This window comes from Delphinus delphis, chromosome 18 (genome assembly GCF_949987515.2).
Source record: "Delphinus delphis chromosome 18, mDelDel1.2, whole genome shotgun sequence".
In the NCBI taxonomy this organism is placed as follows: Eukaryota; Metazoa; Chordata; class Mammalia; order Artiodactyla; family Delphinidae; genus Delphinus; species Delphinus delphis.
Genome location: NC_082700.1, coordinates 8789001 through 8806378, shown reverse-complemented (window position 1 = coordinate 8806378; position 17378 = coordinate 8789001). Strand labels below are relative to the sequence as shown.

The window sequence follows — 17378 nt, the reverse complement described above, 5'->3', positions numbered from 1 at the left end:
CAGCTTGATTTGCTTTTATTGTGATTTAAAGAGTTAAATCAAATTGAACTTAGAAACAACCCTAATTATATAGAATAGTCCTCCAAGCAAAAAGACACAGGCAAAAAAAGTTTCTTCAATCAAATGTACTTGGAATGCTAAAAATCAAAGCAACTGTTTATAAAATTTGCCCCAAAGAGTGTTACACTCTGGCTTCAATAAACAAGATAAAATTTCCAGATAACCTATACCTACAGGAGGCACTTAACAATTAATGACACTTTCTAATTAAGTTTAATTACATTTTATCATGTTTACTAGGTATACATCAGAATATGTTGTTGCCTCTCTATATAATATTTATAAAATTCCTTAAATTTCGATTAACTTACCAGAAACTTATTTCCTGTACCAAGGACTGTTTGAGCAGTGTGTGGTGCTGAAGTATAGTCTTTAGTCGGGGTGGACCACTTGGGATTATTTGTATTAAGTATACGAATAAGCTTGTTTTCTGCATCATTGCAAAATATATCGATATTCTAAGAAAATAAATTGGAAGAGCTGTTTTGTAAAATGCAAACCTACACATTCATGTTTTCAGAAAAGATAAATGGTTACCTTTAAAATCAGAAGCAAAAAATGCAGACCAGAAAAAAAGGATGAGACACCCCAAATTTGATAGCAACTGTCAACTGTTAGAGGGAGAGAAGGAAAGGGGTGTGTGTGTGTGTCAGGGAAATAAAGAAATGTAAGAGAGCTTCCCAACCATCTGGTTTAATCAGCAAGTTATCGTATGATACTGGATTTGGGACTCAAGTCTCAGTTTTATTTACTACCTAACAGCTGTAAATCATCTAACATCTCACAGAGTACTCCTTAGGTTAGGAGTAAAATGAGAACTGCTTCATGTCTGTTCCAAGAATTAACTGAAATAACATTTGGTTATACCACATGAAACTGTTGTTTCAGAAGTCACAAATGGTCAAATACCAGCAATTTGGTTATGGTTTAACCTAATTTCTAAGAGCATTTTGTTAAACTTTAAAATGATACATAAATGACACTCAGTCATCTCTGAACTGCCCTTGAATGGTGTCAGAGAAAATCTGGGATGTAAGCAATAGGTACTCTGCATGGGAGCCAAATAACGAATGTAACCCCCAGTTTAGAAACCAGATAAATCAGGGTGTTATTCTTCACGATGTGCATCAAGTCTAGGTAAAACATACAAACTTTCTTTATATAGCTAGCTACTCTAATGCTTTTAAAATATTTTATTTATATGAATTTTGACTAACACACGTTTCAAATATTAAACTACAGAAAGAAGAGGCTTATCTTCTGTAGATTTTTCAAAAGTTAGCAATTTATAAAATCCAAAATTTTACTGGGAGGCAGCATTGCATAGTAGTTAATAGTTTGGGCTCTGCATTTAGATGGCTTAAGTATGAATCCTGGTTCTACCAGTTTGGCTGTGTGACTTAACTTCTGTTTCTCATCAATGAAATGGGAAAACAGTTCCCTACTTCAGGGGTCCCCAACCCCCCGCCATGGACTGGTACTGGTCTGCGACCTGTTAGGGACCAGGCCGCACAGCAGGTGGTGAGTGGCAGGCGAGCGAGCGATCTGCTGCTCCCCATCGCTCGCATTACCGCCTGACCCACACACGGCCGCCCCGCCCACTCCTCCTCCGCCCCCGTCCGTGGAAACATTATCTTCCATGAAACCTGTCCTTGGTGCCAAAAATGTTGGGGACCACTGCCCTACTTCATAATGTTGGTGGGAGAATTAAATGAGACAGGCTTAGAATGAGGCCAGACATACAGTAAGCACTCAATAAACTTTGTTCTCCTATTTGGTATTATTTCAAATCAAAAAACAGGTATAAACTGTATAAAATATCAGATATAGAGTTTAAAATGTAAATTAAACAAAATTTTTTTTCTGGCTGTGCTGCATGGCATGCAGGACCTTAAGTTCCCCGACCAGGGATTGAACCTGCACCTCCTGCAGTGGAAGCATGGAGTCTTAACCACTGGACTGTCAGGGAGGTCCCTAAAATGTAAATTTGGATTCTAAATGTTATTAATTAATTACACTGCCAAGTGCTGTAAATCATGGGTAACTCTCATAATTCTTGTTAACCAATTTCCAGTTTGCCTACACGGTCTATATATCTCTGAACATCCTTCTCACAACTTTTCCTAATTCAGTTCTTTTCAAATCACTCTTTTCTCCCTGATAGCTAGCTGTCACTCAGTATCTCCTCAGGTTCATGAACAATTGACATATGATGAAAACTCAACTTACATTATACATCAACAATCCAATTTTCATAAAAGCTGCCACTTCCTTGACATTTGACTTGAAATAGGAAAATGCGAACATGCATGATAATGCTCAAAGCTAATTTTACCTCAATAGTATTTTTCATTTTGTGGAACGTTTCTCGAAAATGGCCCTCCTTTGGACTGGCAGAAAACATGGAAAAATCTCCAGCAAATAAAGTAGGAATTCCTGATTTGGACTCTGGTAGCCACTGGAGGTTGCTTGCAGCAATTAACATGTGAGGTTTAATAATGTCTTCATTAAGATCTATCCAAAACTTTATTGCCAATAAATTATGGCATTCATCTGATAAATAGACCAAAGGAGCAAGACCTAAAATGGAAAAAACAAAATCCAAAAAGTAGAAAACAAAAAATCGAACTTCATTTATGTATGTGTTAGATAAATTTAAAAATACAAGGAATCTCTAAATAATGGCCATTCATTTTGGTATGCTAATGGTAAAAACAAATCAAAATAACTAAATTTAGAGAAAGCTCAGGATTTCCAAAACAACCTGTTGCTTATGGTGCTAAAATTTCAATGCAATATGACAACACATTCTGTTACAGAGGCCATGGGGAAGCAGGCAACATGTAAGCTGAATAATGAATAGGGGAAATTCATCAAGATGGGAAGGAAAAGGCCATTCTAAGCAAAGTGAATGAATTTTTAGAGGTAGGAATGTTAAATGCTTTAGTGGATCAAGAATGTGAAACTGTACAGTTTAACTGAGGTATGTGGGGTGGTGGTTCAAGGCAGGAGGTTGAATGTTTTTTCAGGCATCTGAAGGAGTTTTGGTTTCATTTTCTAAGGGCCAGGGAGCCACCAAAGGTTTTAAGCTAGGAAACATCATGATTAGATTTAGGTATTGGAGAACTGGTATTTCAGGCTTAAGGCGGCACTTCGAAACTTTCTGATAGAAATTTCTTTCTCTCATACTTGATGTCAAAATAAAAAGAGGAAGAAATGTCCACCAAAAACATACAAATAAGGAATATCCTGATATAAAATTTAAAAGTTGGTGACGAAGGAAATAAACAAGATTGTGGACAGAACCAAACACAGGAGGGCTCAGCTTCTAGTCTCCTTCCCCATATTGGTGAAATGACACACATTTTAAGAATTCTGTTATCCTTAAATCTGAAGAAAAGCAAATAGAATGGGTATCCTTACTTTTTCTTCTTCTGATCAGAAATAATGAAAATGGCTATGGTGTAAAACAGGTGATCAAGGTTGACTGACAGGATAACAGTTGTGTTATGGGTTGAATTGTGTCCTGTAAAAGATGTTGAAGTCCTAACCTGTGAATGTGACCTTATTTGCTGACAAAAATCAAGTTGAGGTCATTTCAGTACGTCCTAATCCAATGTCCTTATAGAAAGGGGAAATTTGGACACAGACACGCACACAGGGAGAGTGCCATGTGAAGATGAAGGCAGAGACTGGGGTGATGCATCTGCAAGCCACGGAAGGCCAAAGATTGCCAGCAAACCATCAGAAGCTATGAGTGAGGCACTGGACAGATTCTCACAGCTTTCAGAATGAACCAAACCTGCCAATGTCTTGGACTTCAAGTCTTCAGAACTGTGAGACAGTATGTTGTTTAAGCCACCCAGTTTATGGTTCAGCAAAGTAATAGGTGAGGTTACTCACTGAGCTAGGGAAAATGATCTAGAACAGAGTTAATATCTTCCAGGAATATGGAATATATAGTGGATAGGAACTGAAATACGCAGCCCTCATACAGTAACTAAGGGGGAAAATTGGTCTTGAGTACAGCAGAGAAAAAGTCAAGAACTGCAGTGGGATGCTGGCAAGTTTCTCCCATGCACATCATCTCAACACCACAGTCTGCTGTGGGACCATGAGAACTAATCGCATGTCTGTCTCCACAAGAAGCCCAGGCTCCCAGTTCATCCTGCACTCCCCGGACTCAGTCTCCAGAGAGCTTTGCACATTGCCTCTTTGGACACCACCTCTGACCCCTCCCTTCTTAGCCTCACCTCACTCTCTTTGCTATCAAATACCTTCTGACGGGCCTGACTCAGGCCCTGGCTCTCTTCTCTATCTACTCCCACACCCAGCGACCTTATCCAGTCTCATGACTTTAATCATCACCTGTATGTTTATGACTTCCCAACTTATATCTTCAGCCCAGTCCATTCCCTTAGAACTATATCCAGCTGTCAAGTAGAAATCTCTAAGTAAATTAAGCAACTAAAACTTAACTGTCCAAAACTGAGCTCCTGACCTTCCCTGCACACCTGTTTTTCTCGTGGTCAGCCCCCTCAGGAAATGGCAACTCCATTTGTCCAGCTGCTCAGACCAAAACCTCGGCCCTCACTCCTTGATTCCTCTCTTCATCCACACTGTCCCTCTACGTTCAAAATACAACCACAGTCTGACAATTTCTGGACACTGCCATTGCTTTTGTTTGCCCCAAACTATTCTCAATTGCCTAAATTTCTACAATAGCCTCCAGCTGACTTTCCTGTTTGGAGTCTCATGCGCCCTACAGTCTATTCTCAGTATAGCAGCCTGAGTGATCCTGTGAAAACCTCATCAGGTGGTGTCAACGCCTCTACTTGAAACCTTCAGAGAAAAAGTTAAGAGTATATGCAAGGACCACGCCATTACCTGGTCCTTCACTCCCTCCTCCCAGCTGTTACTGCTCACTCCCTGGCCTCTACTAATACTTAAAGGAACCAGGAAGGATCCTCCTGTAACATGACCTTTGTAATTGCCATTCCTCCTGCCTGGAATGTTCCTTCCCCAGATGTCCACATGCCTCTCTCCTCTAGTCCTTCAATTCTCATTCACATAACTTTGCGGTAAGGTCTTTCCTCACTTCCCTATCTAAAGCTACATTCCTCTCCCCTTCCCCCGATCCTACCTGTCACTCCCGACTTAGTTTTTTTCCTTAGCCATACTAAGAAAACTATATGTGCTATTTATTTTGTTTGTGATCTCCCTCCTCGACCATAATGTAAGCTCCATGAGGGCAGGGATACTTGTCTGTTTTGTTCATTGCTATATACTTAGCATTTAGAAAAGTGCCTGGCACATAAAAGGCATTCAATACTGATGAACTGAATAAAAGTTACGCATCCTCTATAACAATAATATAACGAGTGGAGTCACCCAAGTATGACCAAGATGAAATAAAATGCTACAAAAACCATGTAGCATATTAACATACTACAGTCAAAGAACACCCCACAAAGCACTAAAACACAACTAAACAAAAACACGTTAAATAAAAAGAGGAAAAGAGCAAAGCAAAAAACAAAGAGCACATCCCATAAAGTAAAGAAAACTAGAAGAACAAGAAAATTTCTGAAGTCCTCAAAACTGATTCATGCTGTTGAACTTAATAGGAACATATACTCAATGAAATAAAAGTTTGCATATGGATATGGGATGAAAAATAGCCCGGCAAGATAAAAAGGAGACCGCAGGACCAGAGAAATAAACTGAGGACACCAGTATACTATCATAATGGGACAAATGCATGCATTACAAATAGCAAGGAATAAAACATATCAATATATTAAAGAGAATAAAACTAGTGACATAAAGGCTGGATATAATCATGGTGAATGAAGCATAATCCAACATAAGACTAACTGCTGTCCTTGAAGTAGAAATCCCAAAAATGAAACAGATTTATTCAAAGATGTTACAGAATTTCTCTGATACAAAGAAAGCACTGAATCTGCAGATTAAAAGGGCATCTGTGTTCCAGGAGAACTGTATACAGACTGCTTATACTAAGACATAGCTTAAACTTTTGGACTTAAAAACTTATTCTTCAGACAACTAGACATAAAAAGACAATCACCTAAATGGGGGAAAAATTAGGCCAGTCCCAGACTGTTCAATGTCAAAAGAGCAATTTCTACAAAGTTCTGAGGGAAGAAAGAAGCAAGAACCCATATTATTATGGCTGCCAAAATACAGTCTCAGAATTAGAGCAACAGGTTCAGATTTCAAACATATAAGGAACTCATGGAATATGGCACATTTGAAACCTTCGTGAAGAAAACATTGACAATAAACCTTAGCCAAGGAACTGAGGAAGGGAGAAACTGTGACAGGGCAGTTGATAAACAAGAAATCCACTGACCTGAGACCCTACCCTGAACCAGGCACTGTTTTAAGAGCTGAGGATACAGCAGTAGCAAAGTGTCTGCCCTTAGAGAGCTAACATTCCAGAAGAGGGAGACAAAAAACCCCATAAATATGTATTGTTAGTGCTGGTGGGTGCTATGGAGAAAAATAAAGCAGAGTAAAGGGGTAAAAGTGCTAGGCTGGGAGCAGAGAAAGTACAGCTCTTTCACAAAGGGTGCTCAGGGAAAGGCTTCTTACGAGGTTGCATCTGACCAGAGACTTTAAGGAGCCACGGGGGCCAGCTATGTGGCCGCCTGGGGAAAAGGGTTTCTGGGAGAGGCAGCAGTGAGTGTAAAGGCTCTGTGATGAAAGTGGGCTCAAGAATAGCAAGGAAGTGCAGTGGTTAAGAATCCGTATGCCAATGCAGGGGGCATGGGTTTGAGCCCTGGTCTGGGAAGATCCCACATGCCGTGGAGCAGCTAAGCCCGCGTGCCACAACTACTGAGGCTGCGCTCTAGAGCCCGTGAGCCACAACTACTGAAGCCGGCGTGCCTAGAGCCCGTGCTCTGCAACAAGAGAAGCCACTGCAATAAGAAGCCCGCGCACTGCAACGAAGAGTGGCCCCCACTCACCGCAACTAGAGAAAGCCCGTGCAGAGCAACGAAAACCCAACACAGCCCAAAAATAAATAAATAAATTAATTAAAAAAAAAAAAGAATAGCAAGGAAGGTGTCAACACAGCTGAAGGGGGATGAGGGACAGCATTCTGGGAGGTGAGAGTGGTGAAACCAAGTGCTGAGGGGGCCTGGCACAAAATAATCAATAAATGGAAGGCTTTCGTGCTTAAGATGAGACATAGTTGGGCCTTTACACTTGCCTTCAGATAAAATCTATGGAACAAGGTATGGAAGGAGGAACGAGCAATGTCATACTGAAGGAATAAAATATAAATGAATTTGGCTAAGATGTTGGAAAGTGGTAAAGACTGAAGTAGGAGGTGAAGGCTTGATAGCTCAGTGAACTGCAGATTATAATTATTTGTCTAGTAATGACTAATATGCAAAACATTTTCTAGCAATTTCTTTAAAATTAAGTAGCACAGAATGGGATGTAAGTTGTTTCCCTGTAATATTGTAGAATTGCTTTTCATTAAGAATCGAGGTTAAAAAAGCTTACTTTCAAGTCACTAGTTACCAAACTTACCTATTAGTAGCTCCAATGAATCACAAGGAAGACAAATTTTAAAATATAATGTTTTTCAAAAGCATCAATAAAAAGCTACCATTAAATACACTGTGTATTACCTATTTTTTTCACAACAGAAACTACAAATCCTATTAGGTCCACCTCAGAACAAGGTGGCTGGAAGTCTGGATCCAATAATTTGTTGAAGTGAAGCAGCTCCCTTGGCTGATAAACTTGTAATAGAATTTCATCTGAAGCCTACAAGAAAAAAAAAAAAATCAGTATATGTAGATTCAATAAACAAATACACATCTATCAAAATTGAAAAATCATGATGAAAAATTTATACCGGTAGTTGTTGATACTGCGTTTTTTTGGTTGCTGTTAACTGTATGTTAGCTCTTTTGGATTTACTTTTAGATTTTGATGCTGCAAGATGATAGATTCTGTATCTCTTTCCCTCTGTTAAGAGAGAATATAAATCTGATGATGGACGCCAGATACTCAACACAACTAGAGAAAGAGGAAAAAGACACAATATAAGAAATGATAATCATTGAGAGTTCTTGTTTAAAAATAAATACTGAGGACAATAAAGGTCTAAGGGTTATATTATCTTTTGTGGGTACTGGTAGCCCATTTTTGCTCCTCTTAACATTTTATCTACCATTTGAAATAATTTTATTAATAACAATTTTTTAAACTTAAAATTGATAAAAACAAAAACTTTACATACTGACCTGAATCTTTTTCCTTTCTCTTACAGCTCGTGATACGCAGCTTCCACACAGGTGTAACATCTCTTGGTAAAATCTGTTCCCCTTGCTCAGCAGACTCCATAGCCTTCCTGAGTTCCACATGGATCTGGGCTTGCTTCTTATCATTTAACGTCTGTCTGTGATTATTCAAGGCTCTTAACTGCTCTTCACTAAAATAACCCTGTGTCCATTGAGTACATTGAGGCAGATGATTTTGGAATAAAAAGCAAACAAAATAGAAACAAACCACCTCATCTATTATTGTAAATGAATCTCTTTAAATGGGGTCAAAATACAACAGAATTTAGTTCACTTTAAGGATGTAACAATATAAAAATTGAGATTAATGTACTCAGCTTATCACATAACAAATATTTTCAAGTGACTTAAACAGTTTACTAATCTTTGTGACAAGTTTACCTAGGGCAGGGCTTCCCTGGTGGCACAGTGGTTAAGAATTAGCCTGCCAAGGCAGGGGACATGGGTTCAAGCCCTGGTCCGGGAAGATCCCACATGCCACAGAGCAGCTAAGCCTGTGCACCACAACTACTGAGCCTGTGCTCTAGAGCCCATGAGCCACAACTACTGAGCCTGTATGCTACAACTCCTGAGCCTGTGGGCCACAACTACTGAAGCCCTCAGGCCTAGAGCCCACGCTCCGCAATAAGAAGCCCACGCACCGCAAAGAAAACCCAATGCAGCCATAAATGAATGAATGAATGAATAAATAAATATGAAAAATTTACCTAGGGCCAAAACAACCCTTACTTATAAATATACTCTGATAATCATAATCATCAACACTGACATTATAAATGGTTAACATCTGAATGCCTATTATATTTGAGAAATAGATCTATGTGTGGGTAATGTATTAATTCATTTAATCATTACAATAATCCTATGAGGTAGGTACTATTCCTGTTTCCATGTGGTAGATGATGAAACTGAGGTACAGACAGAATAAATAATTTACAGAGGCATATAGGAAGGGGTTGACTCAAGGGGACTCATTCTTATCCCCCTATAGTATAATTTCATTAACCCTGGAACAGTAGATACAATTTAAAACAAATATGTACTACAAGCACTTCGCTCTGCCTCTACATTTCTCTCCCAATCATTTAGCAAACTGGTGTTTGAACGTCCTGGGAACCTCACCCAGTATTAACAAAAAAAAAAATCAACCAAAAATAAAATAAATAGAAATCCTGACATATAACCTACTAGACTGCTGCTGACTTACCCATGTTAATACCCTAATCTATACTGAGAAGGGAGATTATAAAATCCCTGTGCCCTACAAAGGTCTTCCTAAATAGGCAGTGTTTAGCTTAAACATGAATTAAAAAAACAATATGTGATTTCAGAAGTCCCACAATACTAAACACTGTCACTGAAAACAAGTCCTCTTAACAGGGTATTTTAGAAATTGATGGCAATTTTTCCCTCTGAGAATGATTCAGTGACTCTCATAGAATCACATAAACTTAGAACCTTAGAGATAAGCTACTCTCAGGCTTTCCCCTGGCAGATGGCAGAGAGGAGGTCCGAGAGAGAAATCACCTGTCCAGCTACACAGGGGCAGAGCCAGGTCTAGAACTTAGTCCTCCAACTCTCATTCTGCCCCCTTTCTCCTTATAAGTAAATTTTATAAAAGGAAACCAGAATAACATTTTGTTAAATTTTATGGATGAAATTAAAACTATCTTCATAAGCTTCAACAAACATAAAGAGACAGAGGCAAATAATTTCTCAGGAGAGCATAATAAAGCCTTACAGACTTGTAGCAAGTATACTCACAGGCTTGAAACAGACTCACTTCCCACAGGGAGAATCTGAGTTGTAACATTTGGGAATATAAGGGAATTCTGTTCAGAATAGCACTGCTCACTCTCCGAGCAGAGTATTCTTTATTTTGAGGTCCCATTATTTAAGAAAGTTAAGGTTATATACAACATTTATTGTCATCAAATAAATGAGATTAATCAATAAACTGTTTTCCTAAAATTTCCCCTCCTCCCTATTTTGCAAACTAATCCTAGAATTTGCATTAATTAGATACCCAGGTGTCTAAAAATTTAGGAAGTAGCCTACCTTAATGTATGAAATGATACTCTAATAATAACATTTACATAGAACTTTGTTAACAGTACCCTTTACATACATTATCCAATTTGATCCTAAAACATCTTTTGTGCCCATTTTATAGCTCTTTCATATCCAGTTTGCTTAGCTAATCAATGGTTGAGCCATGATCTAAAGCCTATGCTATTTGTAACACATTTTTGTGCTTCTGAAAGTTTTCCACCTAAGTATCCTTAAGGTAGAGGATTATGAAATAAACTCTACGTAGGATCTGAGAAAGAGCTGAGAACATGGAAACTGAGACAGTGCTCTGAAGGTATTTGTTTTATCTTAAAAATAAGCAAGTTTTGCCTGCATTTTAAACCATATTTAATATATAAATTATTTAACCCTCTCATCCTCTATTTGGTACAGAAGTAGAAATGTAGCACCCTGGTTTGGTACATCACTGAGGACCCCATCACTGAGGTACACATCCCTTGGAGAAACACAGCATTTCAACACAGTGCTTCCTGTAGTGGCCAGATGAGTGACTATAGCTTTCCACCTTGAAGGATGAAGATTAGCCTCACTGTAGGCCAGCTTACTCTCTCACCTCAAGGTAACTTGGGTCTGGTGAATCCTTCACAGCTTCATAAAGTTCTGCACCATCTTGCAGAGCACGGACTTGCTGTCTTGTTAGTGCACGTGATGGTATACATCGTTCTGTTATATTTTCTAGGAAAAAAGCAACACTAATTAGCTGAACTATAAATTTAAGAACTCTGAAAACTAGAGAACTCAACAAAAAAAACACCCAAAGAAGGAAGGTTAAAAATAAACCACTTATCTGCTAAAAGTTCTCCAGGAAAATTTGAAACTAGTGTATTCATGGTTTAATAAGTTCTCCTACAAAGAGTTTACTTCATTAGAGCAATTTGTAAATTTCATGATTTACATGAAATTTACATGATTTACATGAAAGTGATTTCATGTAAGTAAATGATTTCATGATTCACTTAATTATGAGCTAGTGATAATTTTAAGCAAATCAAATATTGAGTCCCATTTTCCTGCAAATTTATTTAGAACATGGAGTTAAACAATGAAGAAAATCATGAGATCCACCTCCTAGAGTAACGGAAATAAAAACAAAAATAAACAAATGGGACCTAATGAAACTTAAAAGCTTTTCCAAAGCAAAGGAAACTACAATCAAGACGAAAAGACAACCCTCAGAATGGGAGAAAATATTTGCAAACAAATCAACGGACAAAGGATTAATCTCCAAAATATATAAACAGCTCATGCAGCTCAATATTAAAGAAACAAGCAACCCAATCCAAAAATGGGCAGAAGACCTAAATAGACATTTCTCCAAAGAAGACATACAGATGGCCAAGAAGCACATGAAAAGCTGCTCAACATCACTAATTATGAGAGAGCTGCAAATCAAAACTACAATGAGGTATCACCTCACACCAGTTAGAATGGGCATCATCAGAAAATCTACAAACAACAAATGCTGGAGAGGGTGTGGAGAAAAGGGAACCCTCTTGCACTGTTGGTGGGAATGTAAACTCATATAGCCACTATGGAGAACAGTATGGAGGTTCCTTAAAAAACTAAAAATAGAACTACCATGCAACTCAGCAATCCCATTACTAGGCATATACCCAGAGAAAACCATAATTCAAAAAGACACATGCACCCCAATGTTCATTGCAGCACTATTTACAATAGCCAGGTCATGGAAGCAACCTAAATGCCCATCGACAGATGAATGGATAAAGAAGATGTGGCACATATATACAATGGAATATTACTCAGCCATAAAAAGGAATGAAATTGGGTCATTTGTAGAGATGTGGATGAATCTAGAGACTGTCATACAGAGTGAAGCAAGTCAGAAAGAGAAAAACAAATATCGTATATTAACGCATATATGTGGAACCTAGAAAAATGGTACAGATGAACTGGTTTGCAGGGTAGAAATTGAGACACAGATGTAGACAACAAACGTATGGACATCAAGGGGGGAAAGCGACAGGGGGGGTGATGGTGGTGTGATGAATCGGGATATTGGGATTAACATGTATACACTGATGTGTATAAAACTGATGACTAATAAGGACCTGCTGTATAAAAAATAAAATAAAATTTAAAAAAAATAAAATCATGAAGAAATGCAGAACATAAAATTTTCTGCAATAAAAAAGGTAGATAAAAAAAGTAAAATTTCACATCCTTTAAGCATAAAACACTATAATTTTTATTTTTCAAATTGATGCCACAGGGAAAATAAGCTCTAGTTCCAGGTATAAAAACATAAAGATCAACAACTACAACAGCAAAAATGCAAGTTCTATTATGTAGATAAGGACACAGAGGAAAGAGAATGACAAACAGCTTGGGGAGAATAATTTGATAGTTCTTTCCCTTGTTGCTTTTCTTACTCTAATACCAAAAATTGATGCTACAAATACTTTAGTACTAAAGCTTACGGGCCAGTTTAATTAAGACTTCTGAAAAGTGCTGTAGGTATGTAATGTTTAATTGCCTAAGACAATTTGTGAGGATCTAAAAGCTCATTATGTTGAATAAAGATGTGATATTTCGGGGCCAATTCAATGCTTATCTGTTTACCTATGTAATTTTTTTTTTCAAATCAGAAAAAATTCAGAATTAGAAAAAAAAAATCTATTACTCAAAATAAAGACAATTCACCCAGTTAGAAGCCTCTAAAACTCTGAAAAAAAGATCTTGTAAATACAACTCATTTTACCTTCATGCTCTTCAAATTCTGCTTGAATTTTAGTGAACAGGGCTTCCAGTTTCTTTTGTTGGGCTTCTGCATATTTTGTTGCTTCCTTTTCTTCTTCTCTTTCATTGCGAAATATGTATAATCCAGATGATGTCTTCTCCATCCACTGTAATAATGTGTCAAACAGAAATACAGGGTAGGGAGCAATCATTCAAATTAATTGTCTCTAAAGAAAGAAATACAGAGTAAGTTTCAAGAATACATCATACCTGTATAGGGTATGCTCTTTGAATAATTATGTCAACACAACCAACATTTCCTCCATCGCTGAAAAGTGATGACAAGGGAAGAGGAAAAGGTCTAGGATTGGAAAAGAATCCGAGTTTGGCATACCAGCAAGCAGGCCGAGTGCTGTTAGCAGAAATCTGGACAAATTAATAAATTGATTTATAAGTTAAATATATACCTGTATTCAATTCTATTTCAGATTTTATGATAATTTTCCTGCTTTTAAGGCTGACACCAAATCACCTCATTGTGAAATTTCAGAATGATGGAGACAATCTTAAAAACGTCTTAGGAACAGATCACATAGTAAAGGACTGGGAATAAGACCAGCACTGAACTTAACAGAAACTATACCAGAAGCAAGAAGGTAATAGAGGAAATGTCTTCAAAATTCTGAAAGAATTATAATATTTCAACCTCAAATTCTATATTCAGCCAATCTTGTAATAAGATAAAAAAACCCTGCATGTTTCCTTTCTCAAGAAGCCTCTGGCGGTTGTGTGCCCTTAAAGCTAGGGAATACATCTAGAAAGGTATGGAATTCAGAGTATAGGGCTTTCTAACTCAGAAAGAGGTGAAAATAATTTCAAGAATAACTGTGCAGCATACATAGAAGATAACCAGTTCAGAACTGAGCAGGAACATGGAGAGATCCAAGGAATCTCCAAGAAAAAGAAATGGAACTGATAAAGGTATTTTAACATAGTGAGACAATTTTTATATGGCTCCTGTGTGGGAATGAGTTGGTAATAAGGATAAAGAAAATTAAGAAAGACAAAGAAGACAAGACAGTTAATAACTCCAGGGAAAGCAGTAAGTTGTAAAGAAAGGAAATGTAATCATGGTATACTGTATGCTGAGTTGCAAAAAATATTTTTCATAGTCATTATAACATAAACATTGAATACTGACTTCACTCCTCATCTTTCATAGCAGGAAGCTAACAGTTAATGTCTAAACTGAAGGTGAAAAGAAGACCTAACAGTATAAGCAAAAGAAATAGCCAAAGAGATTGGAAGTGGCTGCCTTTGGGGAGCATGAAGGGAGGTTAGGCAGGGTTGCATCAGTGACTGCTTTTGTGTATGTGGGGCTATATACCTTATTTTACTTGAGTTTTGAAATTATGCACATATATTGATTTGATAAAACAAAAATTGAAAGCCAGTGCAACTTTGGTATTCTAAGCAACATAAAACAAAAGCCTGTTTCAGCTTGACTAAAAGCAACCCAAGTTAATGACAAATTATCTCTTTAACTTAAAAATGATTGATTTATTAAAATGCTTTCCTGAATTACAGTGATCCAGAATACAACAGAAGTAAATTCTTTACAAGGTTACCTCAAAAGTGAATCTGAATGTGCAACATTAGCAGTCATTTCTGATAGCAGTATTACAGACTATTCAACATGACAAAGTCCTGTTATCTAGGTTTAAATCTACATAGAGATGAAAGGTGTACTTTAGTATTCTATATCCAAGAATCACTGAAATCTTATGTTCTAATCATACTGGAACAGAGATTTGGCCAAGTAATCACAGTGGAAGCAGAGCAATACTATGAGAACAACATGAGGGCTACAGGTACCAAAATCAAACATCCGGTGCAAATTTACTCCTGCTCTTGAACTTGCAACTGCATTATTTCAGCTCAGTAAATATCTCTGGCTTTCCAAAAACACAAATATTTAACTATCTGAGAAATATGCCACTTAAACTAATAACAGTATCAGTACATTTTCAAGAAACGAAGCATCCTTAATAGGCATAAGTAAATTTTAAAATTTAAATGTAAACTCTCTCTAGAATTTAACTGAATCAGTGACTGATTTTTACCAAGAGTGTACATTAATTTAATTTACCTTTAACATAAGAGATTCTGGGGCTTCAAGAGGCGTACAGGCATCAGGAGAGCCCACCAGCTCTGCTCCGTGAATTATGATCTTCTGACCCACAGTTAGTCTACTGTTCTTTAAGAGAGCTAAGAGGGGAGGATCCACCTGGGCCTTAATAGCATACCATCCATCTGTAAGTTCGACAACGGCCACTTTTGTGGTATCCATACAATTAATTTTACTGCTAGAAGTTTCAGATATATTTGTGCTTAATGAAATTATTTCAGAAACACAGAGAATAAGTGTTTTTGCAGCTGTGTCATCCCTTTCCATTATCTTTTTTATAGCTGATCTTCTGCTTCTATCAATTTCCATATCATACCTAAAAGGAAAAAAAAGAATTATTTTAGAAATTGTGGGTCTAGAATTTCATTGTAAAAAAAAGTCACCGAATAATTGAGAATAAAAATTAAATACCTTTATTGAATACTGAGACTGAAGAGAATTTAAAATTTGGTAGCTGGTAATATATTAAGTTTTATACTGCTAAAATATGAACTAAATATTAAAACCCCCAAAATGCAAAAATTCTTTACTAGCAATCCCTGAAGAGCCGATCAAATTAGTAATTCATATTCTTCTCATGTGCCAAGAGGTTAAGGAGAGGGTGGGAGAAGAGGGAAGCAGAGGGTGTATGAATGTGTGATTGCTCTTAAGTGGGGGCTGGAGGGTGACAAGAGAACTGCGCTATACAACTGAACAGCAGTGTGGGATGGCAGCTGTCACCAACAACTGGCTCTGATGTGCAAGTCACAGACAGCACAGGAGTCTGACCCATACAATATATGATTACTTAATATAGCGCTTTAAACTTGCCTGTATTTGAGTTGAAGAAGTACCCTTTCTGGGTTTAGGCATCTATTAGCAAATTCTTTAGGAAAGGCAAATTCCATAGCTGCCAGTTTCCATATAATCCATCTATAATGATTATAGACCCAAACTCTAGAAATAAGCTTTGGATCCACACCTGGGGTGTCACACAGAGCTCTGAACAAATAAAAGTAGAAGAAATAATAAAAACCAGGTAAGATGATACTGAATTCAATAACCCCGACTATTCTTTGCACAAAAACTAAATTGTACAAGATCATTCAATAAGTTGTTATGAGTTAACGTAATAAGTATTATAATTTTAGAAAATGACATGTATCAAAATATGCTAATAAAAATTTCACTTAACATGTTAGTCAATACAATTATTTCAACTGGAAAATGAGATCCTTACTGTAAAATAATTATATTTTAGATTATATATTTCTTATCAAAGAGATTGTTTTTAGAAATCACCTAAGAACTTCCTTCTCTAGTCCTGGTTTTCTTCTTGATATCTGCTCAAATCTACAACTCCTCCTCCTTTCCCATTCTCACTCTCAGCACTACATAAACAGAAGTAATTAAAAGAGAACTTCCATAAACTTCCACCCTCCTATCTACCAACCACTAGCATCAGTACCCTTACACATTGCCTTCTTACTCTATTTAAAAAATTGTATACCTCTCCTCACCTAACTCTCTCTTACCCCCTTTTTCCAGCTTTATCTTCAAAGTATTTATCACTTTTTAATATATTATACCATTTACTTATTCCCTTTTAAAATTTTCTTTCCCTGTCCCAAACTAGAATATATGATTTATTAGGGCAGAGATTTTTTTGTTTTGCTATCCCTAGTACCCAAGATAGTATCGGACACATAGTAGGTTCTCAATAAATATTTGTTGAATGATCAAAAACACAGCTTGAGCCTCAACAATGCAGTTTGAACCATGCCCACCTGATTACAGAGTAATCACTCAACCTCTACACTATGCAGTCTACCTAATACAATTAAGTGATACAGCTGTTACTTTTCCAACTAGAATCAACAGCTGATATTTGTTATGTGGGACAAGTACCAAGATGTAAATAACATTCGTGTTTTAAAATACTCCAAAAACATAACAAAAATTTAAGAAAAAAATATTTTAACACTTTTCTCAAAACTATAAACTTAAAAAGATATACT

The 17378-nt window shown here is 37.0% G+C and overlaps 1 protein-coding gene across 1 annotated transcript in view; it reads right to left on the bottom strand.

Annotated features, from left to right (window-relative positions):
• BRCA2 (BRCA2 DNA repair associated) overlaps nt 1–17378 on the bottom strand; it is a 53372-nt gene that overhangs the window by 1159 nt on the left and 34835 nt on the right. The window contains exons 17-26 of the mRNA XM_059995993.1: nt 16192–16362; nt 15343–15697; nt 13464–13619; nt 13216–13360; nt 11047–11168; nt 8346–8544; nt 7955–8118; nt 7725–7863; nt 2396–2640; nt 372–518 (exon numbers count right to left, since the gene is read on the bottom strand). Coding sequence (XP_059851976.1) covers nt 372–518; nt 2396–2640; nt 7725–7863; nt 7955–8118; nt 8346–8544; nt 11047–11168; nt 13216–13360; nt 13464–13619; nt 15343–15697; nt 16192–16362 — 1843 coding nt within the window. The remainder of the gene's footprint in view (nt 1–371; nt 519–2395; nt 2641–7724; nt 7864–7954; nt 8119–8345; nt 8545–11046; nt 11169–13215; nt 13361–13463; nt 13620–15342; nt 15698–16191; nt 16363–17378) is intronic.